Raw genomic sequence first — 13,943 nt, forward strand, 5'->3', positions numbered from 1 at the left:
CTGAAAATAGACTCCAAGCGTATTCTCTAGCAGCTGTGCCAAGTGTCGGATTTGGGATCAATAAGCATGAATGGCTGAAAACAAGAGTTTTACAAATAAAAATAATGTCAAATTTCCCCTCCTCTTGTGTTGCTTGCAGTGGTGTTCTTGTGCCGGGAGGCTTCGGAATCAGAGGAACGTTGGGAAAACTCCAGGCGATTTCTTGGGCACGGTCAAGGAAGATTCCTTTTCTGGGTAAAACTGATGTTTATGAATCCTAACTATGAGTCTTTTAGATTTTTGACACCTAGGAGGGCAACACGTAATAGAGTTTGTTAATGTGAAAAGTGTGATCTTGAATTTGAATATTCAGGTGCCAAATAGTTTGCTACAGGGTCTGGAAACTCTATTCTGCAAGCCTTACCTGGTTTGCAGCATTTTTGTAAATAAAGTTTTATTGGAACACAGCCATACCAGTTGGTTTACATATTGTCTGTGGCTATTTTTGCGATACAGTAGCAGAGTTGGAGACCCTACAGCCTGCAAGGCCTAAAATCTCTACTCTCTGGCCCTTGACCAAAAACATTTGCCAGCCCAGGAGAACTTACCACTGTTCCGGTTGTGTAGCAAGAGGCTGGGAGGAACCTCTGTTCATACCTGCTCTTCTCCGATTCCACCTTTCACCACTTCAAGCAAACATCTCAACAGAATGCCACAATGTTATTTCTCATCAGAAAAGAAAGCTTAAATTGAAATTTATATGCTCCTTCTAGAAAAGATAATACAGAAAGACCGTCCAACGATACAGGGACAGCTCTGTTAAGATTTAGTAGAGCTGGGTCTTTTCAATGTGTTTGTTCAAATTGCAAAGCATGGCTTCTGGAGCAGTGAAACCAGATGAAATGGAACACTGATGGGATAAAGGCAGCCCTGCAGCTGGGGATCCAGGCGGAAGAGGGAGTGGGGAGAGGCCATGTTTCATGCTGTGCTTGCATGGGCTGGTGGGTTTATGAACCGAGTGGACCAGCTTTGGTACTCTTTACTTAATAACAGCAGACTGTTCATTTTCCCCCTCGCCTGTTCTTTGATTAGCTTCCTAGACGCTCTCCACTTGGGATCCATTTTCAAAAGAGAAGCCAGGAGTAGTTACCTTGATACCTTGCTTTGTTTTATCCATCTAAGCTCATCTGGGCCACTGTTTTCTTTTGAAGTAATCTTGTTTAGTTTCTGTCTAAATGTGGTTAGCGTTCTTCAGATAATTTTCACTGTGTAGAATAGTTTGCAGCTCTTTAAATTTCTCTTTAACACACCGTCTCTTTATGTCCTAGCCTTATGGAACTTTCTAAAGTGCCCCCAAAGCACTCAGCTGTTTCATGCTTATTGACTTTTGTTCTGGCGTGCCTGGTATATTGATTGCTCTCTCCTTTGAGCCCCTGTGTACCTTCAATATATCTATAAAAGCATCTGGAATGCTCCTTGGCATTTGTTTATTGGAGAGAATCGATGGGCCGCAGTGAATGTGGCCATCGGCGAGGGGCACATCCCTGTGGCAACAGGCCTGGGCCTACGCAGGTCCCCTTTTCTCCTTACTGAGCTCTTTGTTCAGTTCCATTTGGCCTCTCCGTCGCGCTCCAGCCTGTGGGGGAGGTACCAGCTCCCCCAGCTGCTGCTGTTGCCCTGCAGTGAGGTTTAGGGCTGTTCTGGGCTCAGCAGCTGGGCACAGACCTCCTGCTCCCCTGCCCGCCTGTAGGTGCTCCTTGGATCCCAGCCTGCTGGCCAGCCGGGGGCTGCCCGCAAGCAGAGCCCGCATTTAAGGCCGTGAATCTACCTTGAGAAGAGGGGTTGTGAGGTCCCAGCCCACGGAGACTCCCTCTTGAATTGAGGTGTTGTTAGACATTCTCTGAAGGAGTCGGGCGCTTTGGGGCAGCCCTGCAGCCCACAAGTGTGCCTCGATCTAGAGACACATTTGCAGGGAGGCAGATTTGCCTTTTGGACCTTGCCTTCTCCTTTCCTGCCCTTTTCTGACCTCGCATTTATTCCTCCTCGAGTTTGGGTTGTCCAGTCCTTTCCCTGCCCCTGCCACACATGTTCTGAGGGCAGAGGCTACAGCAGCAAACTTTCTTTTTTGGAGCCTACATTCTAGATGGAGGAGATAGACAGCAAATAAATGAACAGAAAATACGAAGCAGTACAAAATAACGTTCATTTGCTTTATATATGTGCCTTTTAAAATAGGAGTTTGCCTTGGGATGCAACTGGCAGTGATAGAATTTGCGAGAAACTGCCTTAACTTGAAAGGTAAGTCTGAGATTTTCTAATAAGCTCTTAGTAAAAAGCATTCTTATTGCTTGAAGTATTTTTCAGCAGTGTTGGTGAGTTGCTGAACTCATTTCTTTATCTTCAGATGCTGACTCCACAGAATTTGAGCCAAATGCCCATGTTCCTGTGGTAAGTGGCTTAACTTTCTGGGTTAGGTCATTGTTTTGGTTCTGGCTCGGCATAAACTCATGAGGGGTTATTATTACTATTTTTTTCATTCTGACATCAGGACATTTTAATTATATATGATTTTTCTTATTCCTCTTATTGTTATTAGTTTATATCAAACCGCTTTGTTCTCAATTGTCCATCTTGTCGGTTGTGCCTTGAAGGAAGACACAGTCCTAGATTGGCTTCTCTTTGCAATAGTTTTCAAGCTGAATGTTTAGGAAAGGGTTGAGTTGACTGTGACGACAGTCGCTCACGGCTGATGTAAACACACGGGCTGTCCTGTCTCTAGACCCATCCCCATCTGTTCTTCTGCTGCTTCTCATCTTTCACCGATTCCGTTTCCTGTAAAACATTCAGTCCAAGAATTTGGCTGGGAGTGAAGGCCATCGTGCTCTGTCACCTGCTGCTCTGCTAACTTATCCCATGGCATCCCCCTCTCTCCTGCACTTGGGGTTTTACAGTTGGACTATCTGAATGAGTTTTTTAGATGTATCCTGAGATTCCCTACACCTGAGATGTCCGCGTCCTGCAACCTCCTTACCCCTGGAATCTCAATAAAACTGATGAAGAATTTAATTACAAAAATAAACCAAACCTGATTACTGACAACTTCCTATTCATCCCGGGAAGCCTTTTCTGACCTCCTTTGTTTCCTGGCCTCTGCCTTCTGAACCTTGTAACACCTCTATCAGAGTGTACACCTCACCATTGTGATTGGTTTTTTTATTAACAGTTTATTGAGATATAATTCACATACCATAAAATTGAACCATCGAAAGTGTATAATGCAGTGACTTAGCACATTCACAGATCTCTGCAACCATCACCACCATCAGTTTTGGACCATTTTGATTATTCCAAAAAGAAATTCCACACCCTTTAGCTGACAACCCCAAGCCGCCTATCCTTCTAGCTCTAGGCAACCATTAATCTGTTTTCTGTCTCTCTATATTTGCCTATTCTGGCCATTTCATATACAGTTGACCTTTGAATAATGCAGGGGTCAGGGGCTGACCCTCCACGCAATCAAAAATCTGCTTTTAACTCCTAGTCGCCTCTCCGTATATGCGTTCCTCTGTATATGTGGTTCCGCATCTATGGCTTCAACCAACCATGGACCATGTAGTACTATTTACTATGGAAAGAAAGGCATGTCTAAGTGGACCTGCTCAGTTCAAACCTGTGTTGGTCAACTGTAAATGGAATCATACAATATGTGGCCTTTTGTGACTGGCTTCTTTCATTTAGCATAACATTGTCAAGGTCTGTCTATGTTGTAGCATGTATCAGTACTTTGTTTCTTATCCATTCATCCTTTGATGGACATTTGCTGTTTCTACTTTTTGGCTACTATGAATAATACTGCTATGAATATTTGTGTACAAGTTTTTGTATGGACATATGTTTTTGTTTCACTTGGGTCTATACCTAGGAGTGGAATTGTGGGTCATATGGTGACTGTATGTTTAATTCTTTGAGGAACTGCCAGACTGTTTTCCAGAGTGGCTGCAGCATTTTACATTGCCACCAGCAGTGTGTGAGGGTTCCAATTCCTTCATATCCTCAACACTTGTCTTTTTGATTACAGTTGACTCTTGAACAACATGGATTTGAACTGCATGGGTCCACATATACGTTGTTGTTGTTGTTTTTTCAATAAATGCATACTACAGTACTACATGATCCATGTAGGTTGAATTCACGGGTATGGGACTGCAGATACAGAGGGCCAAGTGTAAAGTTATATTCGAATTTTTGACTACTCGGGGGTCAGTGCCCCTAAGCCCTGCATTGTTCAAGGGTCAACCGTGTAGCCATTCTAGTGTGTGTGAAGTTGTGGCTCACTGTGGCTTTGCTTCACATTTCCTTGATGTCTGAGGATGTCGAACATCTTCTCGTATGCGTATTGGCCATTTGTATATCATCTTTGGAGAACTGTCTATTCAGATCCTTCGCCCACTTTTGATTTGGGTTATTTGTCATTTTATTATTAAGTTGTAGGAGTTTTTTATATAATCTATATACAAGGTCCTTATTAGATATATAATTTGTACTATTGACATTTGGAGCCAGATGATTGTCCTGTTCATTGTAGGATGTTCAGCAGCATCCTTGGCGTCTACCCACTAGATGTCAGTAGTACACTTCTCCCAAACCCCAGTTGTGACACTAAAACTACCTCCCTGGGGACAGAGGTGGAATAGCCCCCCGTTGAGAAGCACTGATTCAGAGAAATCTAGTTCTGTTCTCTCCCCTCCATCATGGTCCCTTCCTTCCCTATGGCAACCATTAATTCATTTTTTTAAATGGGGTATCTTTCCATTTTTAAAATATAAGTAAACCTGTATGTCTGCTTGTAACCTCCTCCCCGTCTTAGATAAATGACAGCATACTCTGCCCATTTTTTCTGCCTTGCTTTTTTCACTTAACTCTGTATGCTGGAGTAGAGATCACTCCGTGGAAGGATATAGAGATATTCTTCACTCTTTTTTTTTTAAAAATAAATTTATTTATTTATTTGTTTATTTTTGGCTGCATTGGGTCTTTGTTGCTGCACGCGGGCTTCCTCTCGTTGCGGTGAGCAGGGACTACTCTTGGTTGCGGTGCGCGGGCTTCTCATTGCAGTGGCTTCTCTTGTTGCAGAGCATGGGCTCTAGGCGTCCGGGCTTCAGTAGTTGTGGCTCGTGGGCTCTAGAGCGCAGGCTCAGGAGTTAGGGTGCATGGGCTTAGTTACTCTGTGGCATGTGGGATCTTCCTGGACCAGGGCTCGAACCCCGTGTCCCCTGCATTGGCAGGCGGATTTTTAACCACTGCATCACCAGGGAAGTCCACTTCACTTATTTTTATAGCTTGCCATTGAGACTATAATGAATTGTAACTTCCCAGCCAGATGACACTTTTAAGTCTTATGCTCAGAAGACTTAATACAAGTAAAGAGTTCCTTACAAGGCTTTAACAGAAATATATGTCCTGACTAATGGCTGAAATGGCTGTGCCAGGTGAACCTTGGGTTTTCTTTTAGAGAATACTTTGGGATAGGAAGTGATTTTACCAGTAGGTGCCACTGTTAGATAGCTTTGGCAAGGTTAATTCGTTGATGACTATACTTTACTCTTTGTGTGTGTGTTTGCATATTTTTAAGACATTTATACACAGGATAAAAAAGTTAAGCCCTACAGAAAAGGTATGAAACTGCCTCTCATGTGCCCCTACCTTACCTCAGTTCCCTTACCCAGAGGTGACTACCTTCATCCATTTCTTTTGTTATTCTTCCAAAGATTGTGTGTGTGTATGTGTACAAATGCCTACCTACAAACATATATGGACATATGTTCCTTTAAAAAAATACATATGCTACCATGCTTGAGACATCGTTCCCCTTGCTTTATTTCTAAAAATAAATTTATTTATTTTATTTATTTATTTTTGGCTACGTTGGGTCTTTGTTGCTGCGTGCGGGCATTCTCTAGTTGCGGTGAGCAGGGACTACTTTTCGTTGTGGTGTGCGGGCTTCTCATTGTGGTGGCTTCTCTTGTTGCGGAGCACAGGCTCTAGGCGTGCAGGCTCAGTAGTTGTGGCTCGCAGGCTCTAGAGCGCAGGCTCAGTAGTTGTGGCGCACGGGCTTAGTTGCTCCTCGGCATGGGGGATCTTCCCGGACCAGGGCTCGAACCCGTGTCCCCTGCATTGGCAGGGGGATTCTTAACCACTGTGCGGCCAGGGAAGTCTCCTCCTTGCTTTCTGTACTCATCACTCCACATCAGTGCACAGGGATCTTCTACGTGCTTGCCTTGCTCTACACATCATTCTTTATTTAAACAGTCTCATATTGATGAATATTTAGGTTGTATCCATTATTTGCTGCTTTAAATCATCGCTGCAAACTAGTATGTGTACATATGTTCTCATAGCGACACATACACACTTCTATGGGATAAATTCCTAGAAGGGGAATTGCGAAGTCAGAGGAATTGTGCGTTTTACATTTTGATAGTTTCTGTACTCATAAGTGAGATGAGAACAATAAAACCTAATTGCTACTGAACATCTTTATGTCCTGCATTCAGTTTGTTGGAGAAAAATAGCCTTAAGAGCCACCATTTATGAGGATGGGGAGAAGTCTTATTGAAGGAGAAGACTAAGGTAATAGAATCACCAGGGAGCAGACACCAGGAAGCCTGGGGAATCCCTTAACCTTGAGCAAGTAACAATGACTTACAGTGGGTAATGGCCATTCTGGCCCTTCTCGCTAAAAAAGTAAATAGCTTTGGAAACCAGGAGCCTCCTATAGGGTATATTTGCAGCTAAAATCTGTTTCATGGGTGTGGGGGAGAAAAATAATTTTCCTCTACTCTTCTAGATTCTTGGCTGAGACCCCCTGTAATAAAGGAATAACAAGGGAAAAACAAACAGAAGCTTAATAACATGGATACCTCCTGTATACCCAGGAGTATACAGAGTTTCTGAGTAACTCCCAGAAATGGCCCAAGCCACCATCTTAAGTACCGTCTCCAGCTACAGAGAAGAAAAGAGGATGTTGGGGGTGGAGGTCTTTATGGGAGGTTTTCAAGGCAAAGCAGAGTAAACAAGGGTGAGTTTGTTATGCGGATTTAAGTCCCTGCCTTCTCCATTGAGAAGAGTTTCTAGAGATTTAGAGTCACCCTTCTCTTCCTGGTACAGAAAGGGAGACACCCTTACAAATGGAGGTTTCCCTTATAAATGCAAATGTCTCTAACAAAAGGGTAACTTCTGTTCTGTTTTAGAGCTTCTCCTATATCTCCTGTTTCTTAAAAATAATCAGCCCAGGATAATCTTTATGCCAAAGAGGCATATTTTGTGTGTGGGGGGCAAATTCTGCTCCCCTTCGTGGGCCATCGTGACCCTCCTTTGGCATGCATGATTAGTCTTATGGTTGCTTATTAAATCAGTAGAGATACTGGCATACAGCACAGATATCTAAGAGGGGGCGTCTCTTATGCACGTAAAAGGAGAAATAGTTTTTTTCCTAAGAGTGAAGGTCGAGTCTTTCTGAGTCTGGAAGTACCAGGAGGGAGTGAGTAAAATTTATTTTATTGTGCCATTTCTCTGCTTGATCCACAAGGTGCAATAGAAGGCTCTGGAACTTTGCAGAATATTTAGGTTCTACAGCAAGTCTGACTTTCTGGCCTGCTTTAAAGCAGCTTCACCCACCTTCTAGATGATGCGTACCAGGAACACAGCTGTAGCTGACTTGTATTCTGACTCTGTATCAATCACATGGCAGCTGCTGACACCCTTGACTTTGAATTTGGCTTCAGATCTCTCCAGTTCATGTGGAGGATAGCTCATGGCATTGTAGAGTTTATATTTAAAATGTTTTTGGCTTTTGAGATATATATAGGAAGAATGATCTCCATCTGATGTTTAGGTATGTGGATATGCATGATTTTTAGCATTTCTTTTCTGTTTACTGAAAATAGTAACTTAAAAATATGAATTTACGTTAGATATGGAAACAGAATCTGAAAACAGAATCCATGTTCCACATTCAAACACATCTACACAGACTGGTGTCAACTAAAAAAATAATACAGGAGGCTGCAAATAGGAAAAGAGTTTATTTGGAATCTTAAGAATTGCAATTTGGGGGAATTCCCTGCCAGTGGTTAGAACTCCACGCTTCCACTGCCGGGCGGGGGAGCCCGGGTTTGATCCCTGGTCGGGGAACTAAGATCCCACAAGCCCCGCTGCATGGCCAAAAAAAATCTGGGAGACACAGATTTGGGTAACCCTAAAAGAGTGTTCTGAGGAAGAGAGAGTCGGGGCTTATAAAGACAGAAAGCCAAGAGGTTGTTAAAAGTTGCCTGGTAGGAATTGTGATGGACTGTGATGCGAGTCAGAGAGTACTTGCCCTGAGGAATCATGAGTTGTTTTAGCGTAGGGGTCCAGTAAGTAGCTTGAGTTTCTGGCCGGTGTTCTGAAGCCGAATCTGGCCTCTGTACCCCGAAACCAAATTAAATTTCAGAGACAGAGTTTTAGGTGAAGTAGAAAAGAATAGCTTTATTGCTTCGCCAGGCAAAGCAGTGGGCTAATGCCCTCGAAACTGTGTCCCGACCTGGAGGGGGTAGTGAGGAGTTTTACAGTAATGGTTCAAAGAGGGCGTGATCAGCTCGTGGACCTTCTTCTGATTGGTTGGTGGTGAAGTTGGAACCTTCTGGTTCCAGCTGGTCTGGGGTCTGTGCTTGTGGGCAGCATGCAGTTAACTTCTCCCACCTGGCGGGGTTTTCAGCATCTGCTGAACAGCTCAAAGATATTGTTATGTGTGTCCCTTGAGGGGAACCAGGACCCTGCCCCAAGGCGGCACTGTTGTTTCTCTTGACTGTTCCTCCCTTGTCTCCGCATCCCCTCCCTTCCCTAATTAGCACCGACCTGTTGGAACTCAGGGAAGGTCAGGGGGGCTGAATGAAGCCTATTGCCTGTAATCAAGAAATGGGGGACATAGAAGGGCTTTTGTGCTCAGGAGCCTCACAGGGTCCTGCTTGATATCAGTTCTGATGACTTCATTGGGTCAAAAGGTCAGATTCCATACAGGCTGACACGTGCCTAAGTCATACTTCCTTAGTGGCCTCCTGGCTCCATTTTAGAGAGTTCTCTTAGCAATACTGAGTCCATTTGGATTTTTCCTTTCACATATGTACACTTGGACGGTGCTATTGGTAAGGAAGAGTGAGAAATGTGAAGCATTTTAAGCAGATGCAAATGGAGATTTGAGATTGTGGCATTTGATATTATTTCAGTTTTGGTTATTTATCATAGATGTGACTTCTTTTACCCCCTTTCTTTTTGCGGTACGCGGGCCTCTCACTGTTGTGGCCTCTCCCGTTGCGGAGCACAGGCTCCGGACGCACAGGCTCAGCGGCCATGGCTCACGGGCCCAGCCGCTCCGCGGTATGTGGGATCTTCCCAGACAGGGGCACGAACCCGTGTCCCCTGCATCGGCAGGCGGACTCTCAACCACTGCGCCACCAGGGAAGCCCCTACCCCTTTTTGATCCAAGAATTTTCAAGGTCAAAATTAATTTTACATCTGACACAGTGGATTTGTGATAGTCACATATAATTAAAACTGCATTCAGGTGAAGGGTAATTTGTGTTATATACTAAGCATAATTAATGCATAACATTTTCCTACCTTTAGTTGAAGCCCTGTTAAATTAAATATTTTCTACTTTCATTTATTTTTCAACAATTTCATATGGAAAGCAAATTAAGAGGGTTAAAAAACCCAGACAGCCACTTACAGTAACCTTCCAGGCAACTTTTATAAATTTGAAGACTGCTTTAATTTAGAACATTGTAGTAAGCATCTCCCAACTAACAAAATGATCTTAAAGAAGTCATTTGGAGCTGAGTTTGGGCTAAAGAACTTTTTTCTCATAAAAGCAGTGGTGAGGAAGACAGCTGTACTGTGGGTAAAATAGCTTTCTGTGGACCAGTCAGGGAGCCTAATAGTCACTTAATCCTGTCTCTGTGGGGACCATAGGTTCAGAGCTGATATCAGGCTGTTACTGGAGTCTACTTTTTAAAAGGAGTCAGCACAGCTGGGAGTAAGCCCCCATTAGTGAATCAATAAGGGTAGCCCATAATTTTAACAATAACTGAATGACTAAATGAGTACTTCAAAGCTAATGTATTTGAAAGCTTTTATACATTTAGCTCAATGGGAAATGCCTTAGGAATAGGTATTTCAACAACTTCAAAGATTTTCTTTTTTTTTTTTGTAGTAGAAATAGCTGGATTCTAGTGGAAAGAGATTATTAAGAAAAAACTCACTGTGCATTTGGCACTCGTCCACTTAAGTGCAGTCCTACCTGTAGTGTATTACAAATGAGCAGCTGCCACAACCCTGCTCGCATGCAGTTTAGTTGGAGACACAAGACACAGACGCCTGAGACGTACAACCAAATGTGTGGCAGTATGTGAGTACGCCCTCAGTAATGCTACCAGCTGTGACAACCAGGACTTCTGCCATGAGAGAATGTTCTGGATCTGTGCCATCCTTTATGGCAGCCACGAGCCACATGGGGCTGTGGAGCACTTGAAATTTAGCTAGGGTGGCCAAGGAACTGAATTTAATTTTTTAATTTTTATGTTATTTATTTATTTATTTTTGGATCACTCCCTGTCTCTCCCAGCTTCTGGTTGCTCCCAGAAACCCTTAGCTTCCTTGGCTACTTCACTCTTCGTTTTTTGAATTTTATTTTATTTATTTTTTTATACAGCAGGTTCTTATTAGTCATCAATTTTATACACATCAGTGTATACATGTCAATCCCAATCACCCAATTCATCACACCACCATCCCCAGCCCCCTGCCGCTTTCCCCCCTTGGTGTCCATAAGTTTGTTCTCTACATCTGTCTCTCAATTTGTGCCCTGCCAACCGGTTCAACTGTACCATTTTTCTAGGTTCCACATATATGCGGTAATATACGATATTTGTTTTTCTCTTTCTGACGTCACTCTGTATGACAGTTGCTAGGTCCATCCACATCTCAACAAATGACCCAATTTCGTTCCTTTTTAATGGCTGAGTAATATTCCATTGTATATATATACCACATCTTCCTTATCCATTCGTCTGTCGATGGGCATTTACGTTGCTTCCATGACCTGGCTATTGTAAATAGTGCTGCAATGAACATTGGGGTGCATGTGTCATTTTGAATTATGGTTTTCTCTGGGTATATGCCCAGTAGTGGGATTGCTGGATCATATGGTAATTCTATTTTTTGTTTTTTTAAGGAACCTCCATACTGTTCTCCATAGTGGCTGTATCAGTTTACATTCCCACCAACACTGCAAGAGGGTTCCCTTTTCTCCACACCCTCTCCAGCATTTGTTGTTTGTAGATTTTCTGATGATGCCCATTCTAACTGGTGTGAGGTGATACCTCATTGTAGTTTTGATTTGCGTTTCTCTAATGATTAGTGATGTTGAACAGCTTTTCATGTGCTTCTTGGCCATCTGTATGTCTTCTTTGGAGGAATGTCTGTTTAGGTCTTCTGCCCATTTTTGGATAATTTTTGCTCTGATCTCTGTGATTTCTTTCCTTCTGCTAACTTTGGGTTTTGATTGTTCTTCTTTCTCTAGTTCCCTTAGGTGTAAGATTAGATTGTTTATTTGAGATTTTTCTTGTTTCTTGAGGTAGGCTTGTATAGCTATAAAATTCCCTCGTAGAACTGCTTTTGCTGCATCCCATAGGTTTTGGATCACTGTGTTTTCATGGTCATTTGTCCCTAGGTATTTTTTGATTTCCTCTTTGATTTCTTCAGTGATGTCTTGGTTAATTAGTAATGTATTGTTTAGTCTCCATGTGTTTGTGTTTTTTCCTTTTTTTTCCCCTGTAATTCATTTCTGATCTCATAGCGTTGTGGTCAGAAAAGATGCTTGATATGATTTCAGTTTTCTTAAATTTCCTGAGGCTTGATTTGTGACCCAGGATGTGATCTTTCTTGGAGAACGTTCCGTGCACACTTGAGAAGAAAGTGTAATCTGGTGTTTTTGGATGGAATGTCCTATAAATATCATTGAAACCTATCTGGTCTGTTGTGTCATTTAAAGCTTCTGTTTCCTTCTTTATTTTCATTTAGGATGGTCTGTCCATTGGTGTAAATAAGGTGTTAAAGTCCCCCACTATTATTGTGTTACTGTCGATTTCCTTTTTTATAGCTGTTAGCAGTTACCTTATGTATTGAGGTGCTCCTGTGTTGGGCATATATATTTATAATTGTTTTATCTTCTTCTTGGATTGATCCCTTGATCACTATGTAGTGTCCTTCCTTGTGTCTTGAAACATTCTTTATTTTAAAGTCCTTTTTTTTTTTGCGGTACACGGTCCTCTCACTGCCGCGGCCCCTCCCGTTGTGGAGCACAGGCTCCGGACGCGCAGGCTCAGCGGCCATGGCCCACGGGCCCAGCCGCTCCGCGGCATGTGGGATCTTCCCGGACCAGGGCACGAACCTGTGTCCCCTGCATTGCCATGCAGGCCGTCAATCACTGCGCCACCACTTTAATCCATTTGTGTTTAAGGTAATTATCGATATGCATGTTCCTTTGAACATTTTCTTAATTGTTTTGGGTTTGTTTTTGGAGTTCCTTTTCTTCTCTTGTGTTTCCCACTTAGAGAAGTTCGTTTAGCATTTGTTGTAGAGCTGGTTTGGTGGTGCTGAATTCTCTTAGCTTTTGCTTGTCTCTAACGCTTTTGATTTCTCCATCGAATCTGAATGAGATCATTGCTGGGTAGAGTATTCTTAGTTGTAGGTTCTTTCCTTTCATCACCTTTCCAGTCCCTTCTGGCTTGTAGAGTTTTTGCTGAGAAATTAGCTGTTAAACTTATGCGAGTTCCCTTGTATGTTATTTGTCGTTTTTCCTTTGCTGCTTTCAATAATTTTTGCCAATTTGATTATTATGTGTCTCGGCATGTTTCTCCTTGGGTTTATCCTGTGTGGGACTCTCTGCGCTTCCTGGACTTGGGTGGCTGTTGCCTTTCCCATGTTAGGGAAGTTTTTGACTATAATGTCTTCAAACATTTTCTTGGGTCCTTTCTCTCTCTCTTCTCCTTCTGGGACCCCTGTAATGCGAATGTTGTTGCATTTAATGTTGTCCCAGAGGTCTCTTAGGCTGTCTTCATTTCTTTTCGTTCTTTTTTCTTTAGTCTGTTCTGCAGCAGTGAACTCCACCATTCGGTCTTCCAGGTCACTTATCCGTTCTTCTGCCTCAGTTACTCTGCTATTGATTCCTTCTAGTGTAGTTTTCATTTCAGTTATTGTATTGTTCATCTCTGTTTGTTTGTTCTTTAATTCTTCTAGGTCTTTGTTAAACATTTCTTGCATCTTCTCGATCTTTGCCTCCATTCTTTTTCCGAGGTCCTGGATCATCTTCACTATCGTTATTCTGAATTCTTTTACTGGAAGGTTTCCTATCTCCACTTCATTTAGTTGTTTTTCTGGGGTTTTATCTTGTTCCTTCATCTGGTACATAGCCCTCTGCCTTTTCATCTTCTCTATCTTTCTGTGAATGTGGTTTTTGTTTCACAGGCTGCAGGACTGTAGTTCTTCTTGCTTCTGCTGTCTGCCCTCTGGTGGATGAGGCTATCTAAGAGGCTTGTGCAAGTTTCCTGATGGGAGGGATTGGTGGTGCATAGAGCTGGCTGTTGCTCTGGTGGGCAGAGCTCAGTAAAACTTTAATACGCTTGACTGCTGCTGGGTGGGGCTGGGTTCCCTCCCTGTTGGTTGTTTGGCCTGAGGCAACCCAACACTGGAGCCTACCAGGCTCTTTGGTGGGGCTAATGGTGGACTCTGGGAGGGCTCATGCCAAGGAGTACTTCCCAGAACTTCTGCTGCCCGTGTCCTTGTCCTCACGGTGAGCCACAGCCACCCCCTGCCTCTGCAGGAGACCCTCCAGCACTTGCAGGTAGGTCTGGTTCAGTCTCCTGTGG

The 13,943-nt window shown here is 43.1% G+C and overlaps 1 protein-coding gene across 6 annotated transcripts in view; it reads left to right on the forward strand.

Moving 5' to 3' along the window:
- Positions 1–13,943, forward strand: part of CTPS2 (CTP synthase 2) — a 105,570-nt gene that overhangs the window by 36,776 nt on the left and 54,851 nt on the right. For all 6 annotated transcript variants that reach the window (XR_003002590.1, XM_024740305.1, XM_024740307.1 and 3 more), the window contains 2 exons: positions 2,215–2,277; positions 2,384–2,427. Coding sequence is in view for 5 of the 6 variants with exons in the window: in XM_024740305.1 (XP_024596073.1) it covers positions 2,215–2,277; positions 2,384–2,427 (107 nt within the window). In the remaining variant the exon portion in view is untranslated. The remainder of the gene's footprint in view (positions 1–2,214; positions 2,278–2,383; positions 2,428–13,943) is intronic.

The sequence above is a fragment of the Neophocaena asiaeorientalis genome, unplaced genomic scaffold, assembly GCF_003031525.2.
Source record: "Neophocaena asiaeorientalis asiaeorientalis breed wild unplaced genomic scaffold, Neophocaena_asiaeorientalis_V1.1 scaffold657, whole genome shotgun sequence".
Lineage (NCBI taxonomy): Eukaryota > Metazoa > Chordata > Mammalia > Artiodactyla > Phocoenidae > Neophocaena > Neophocaena asiaeorientalis.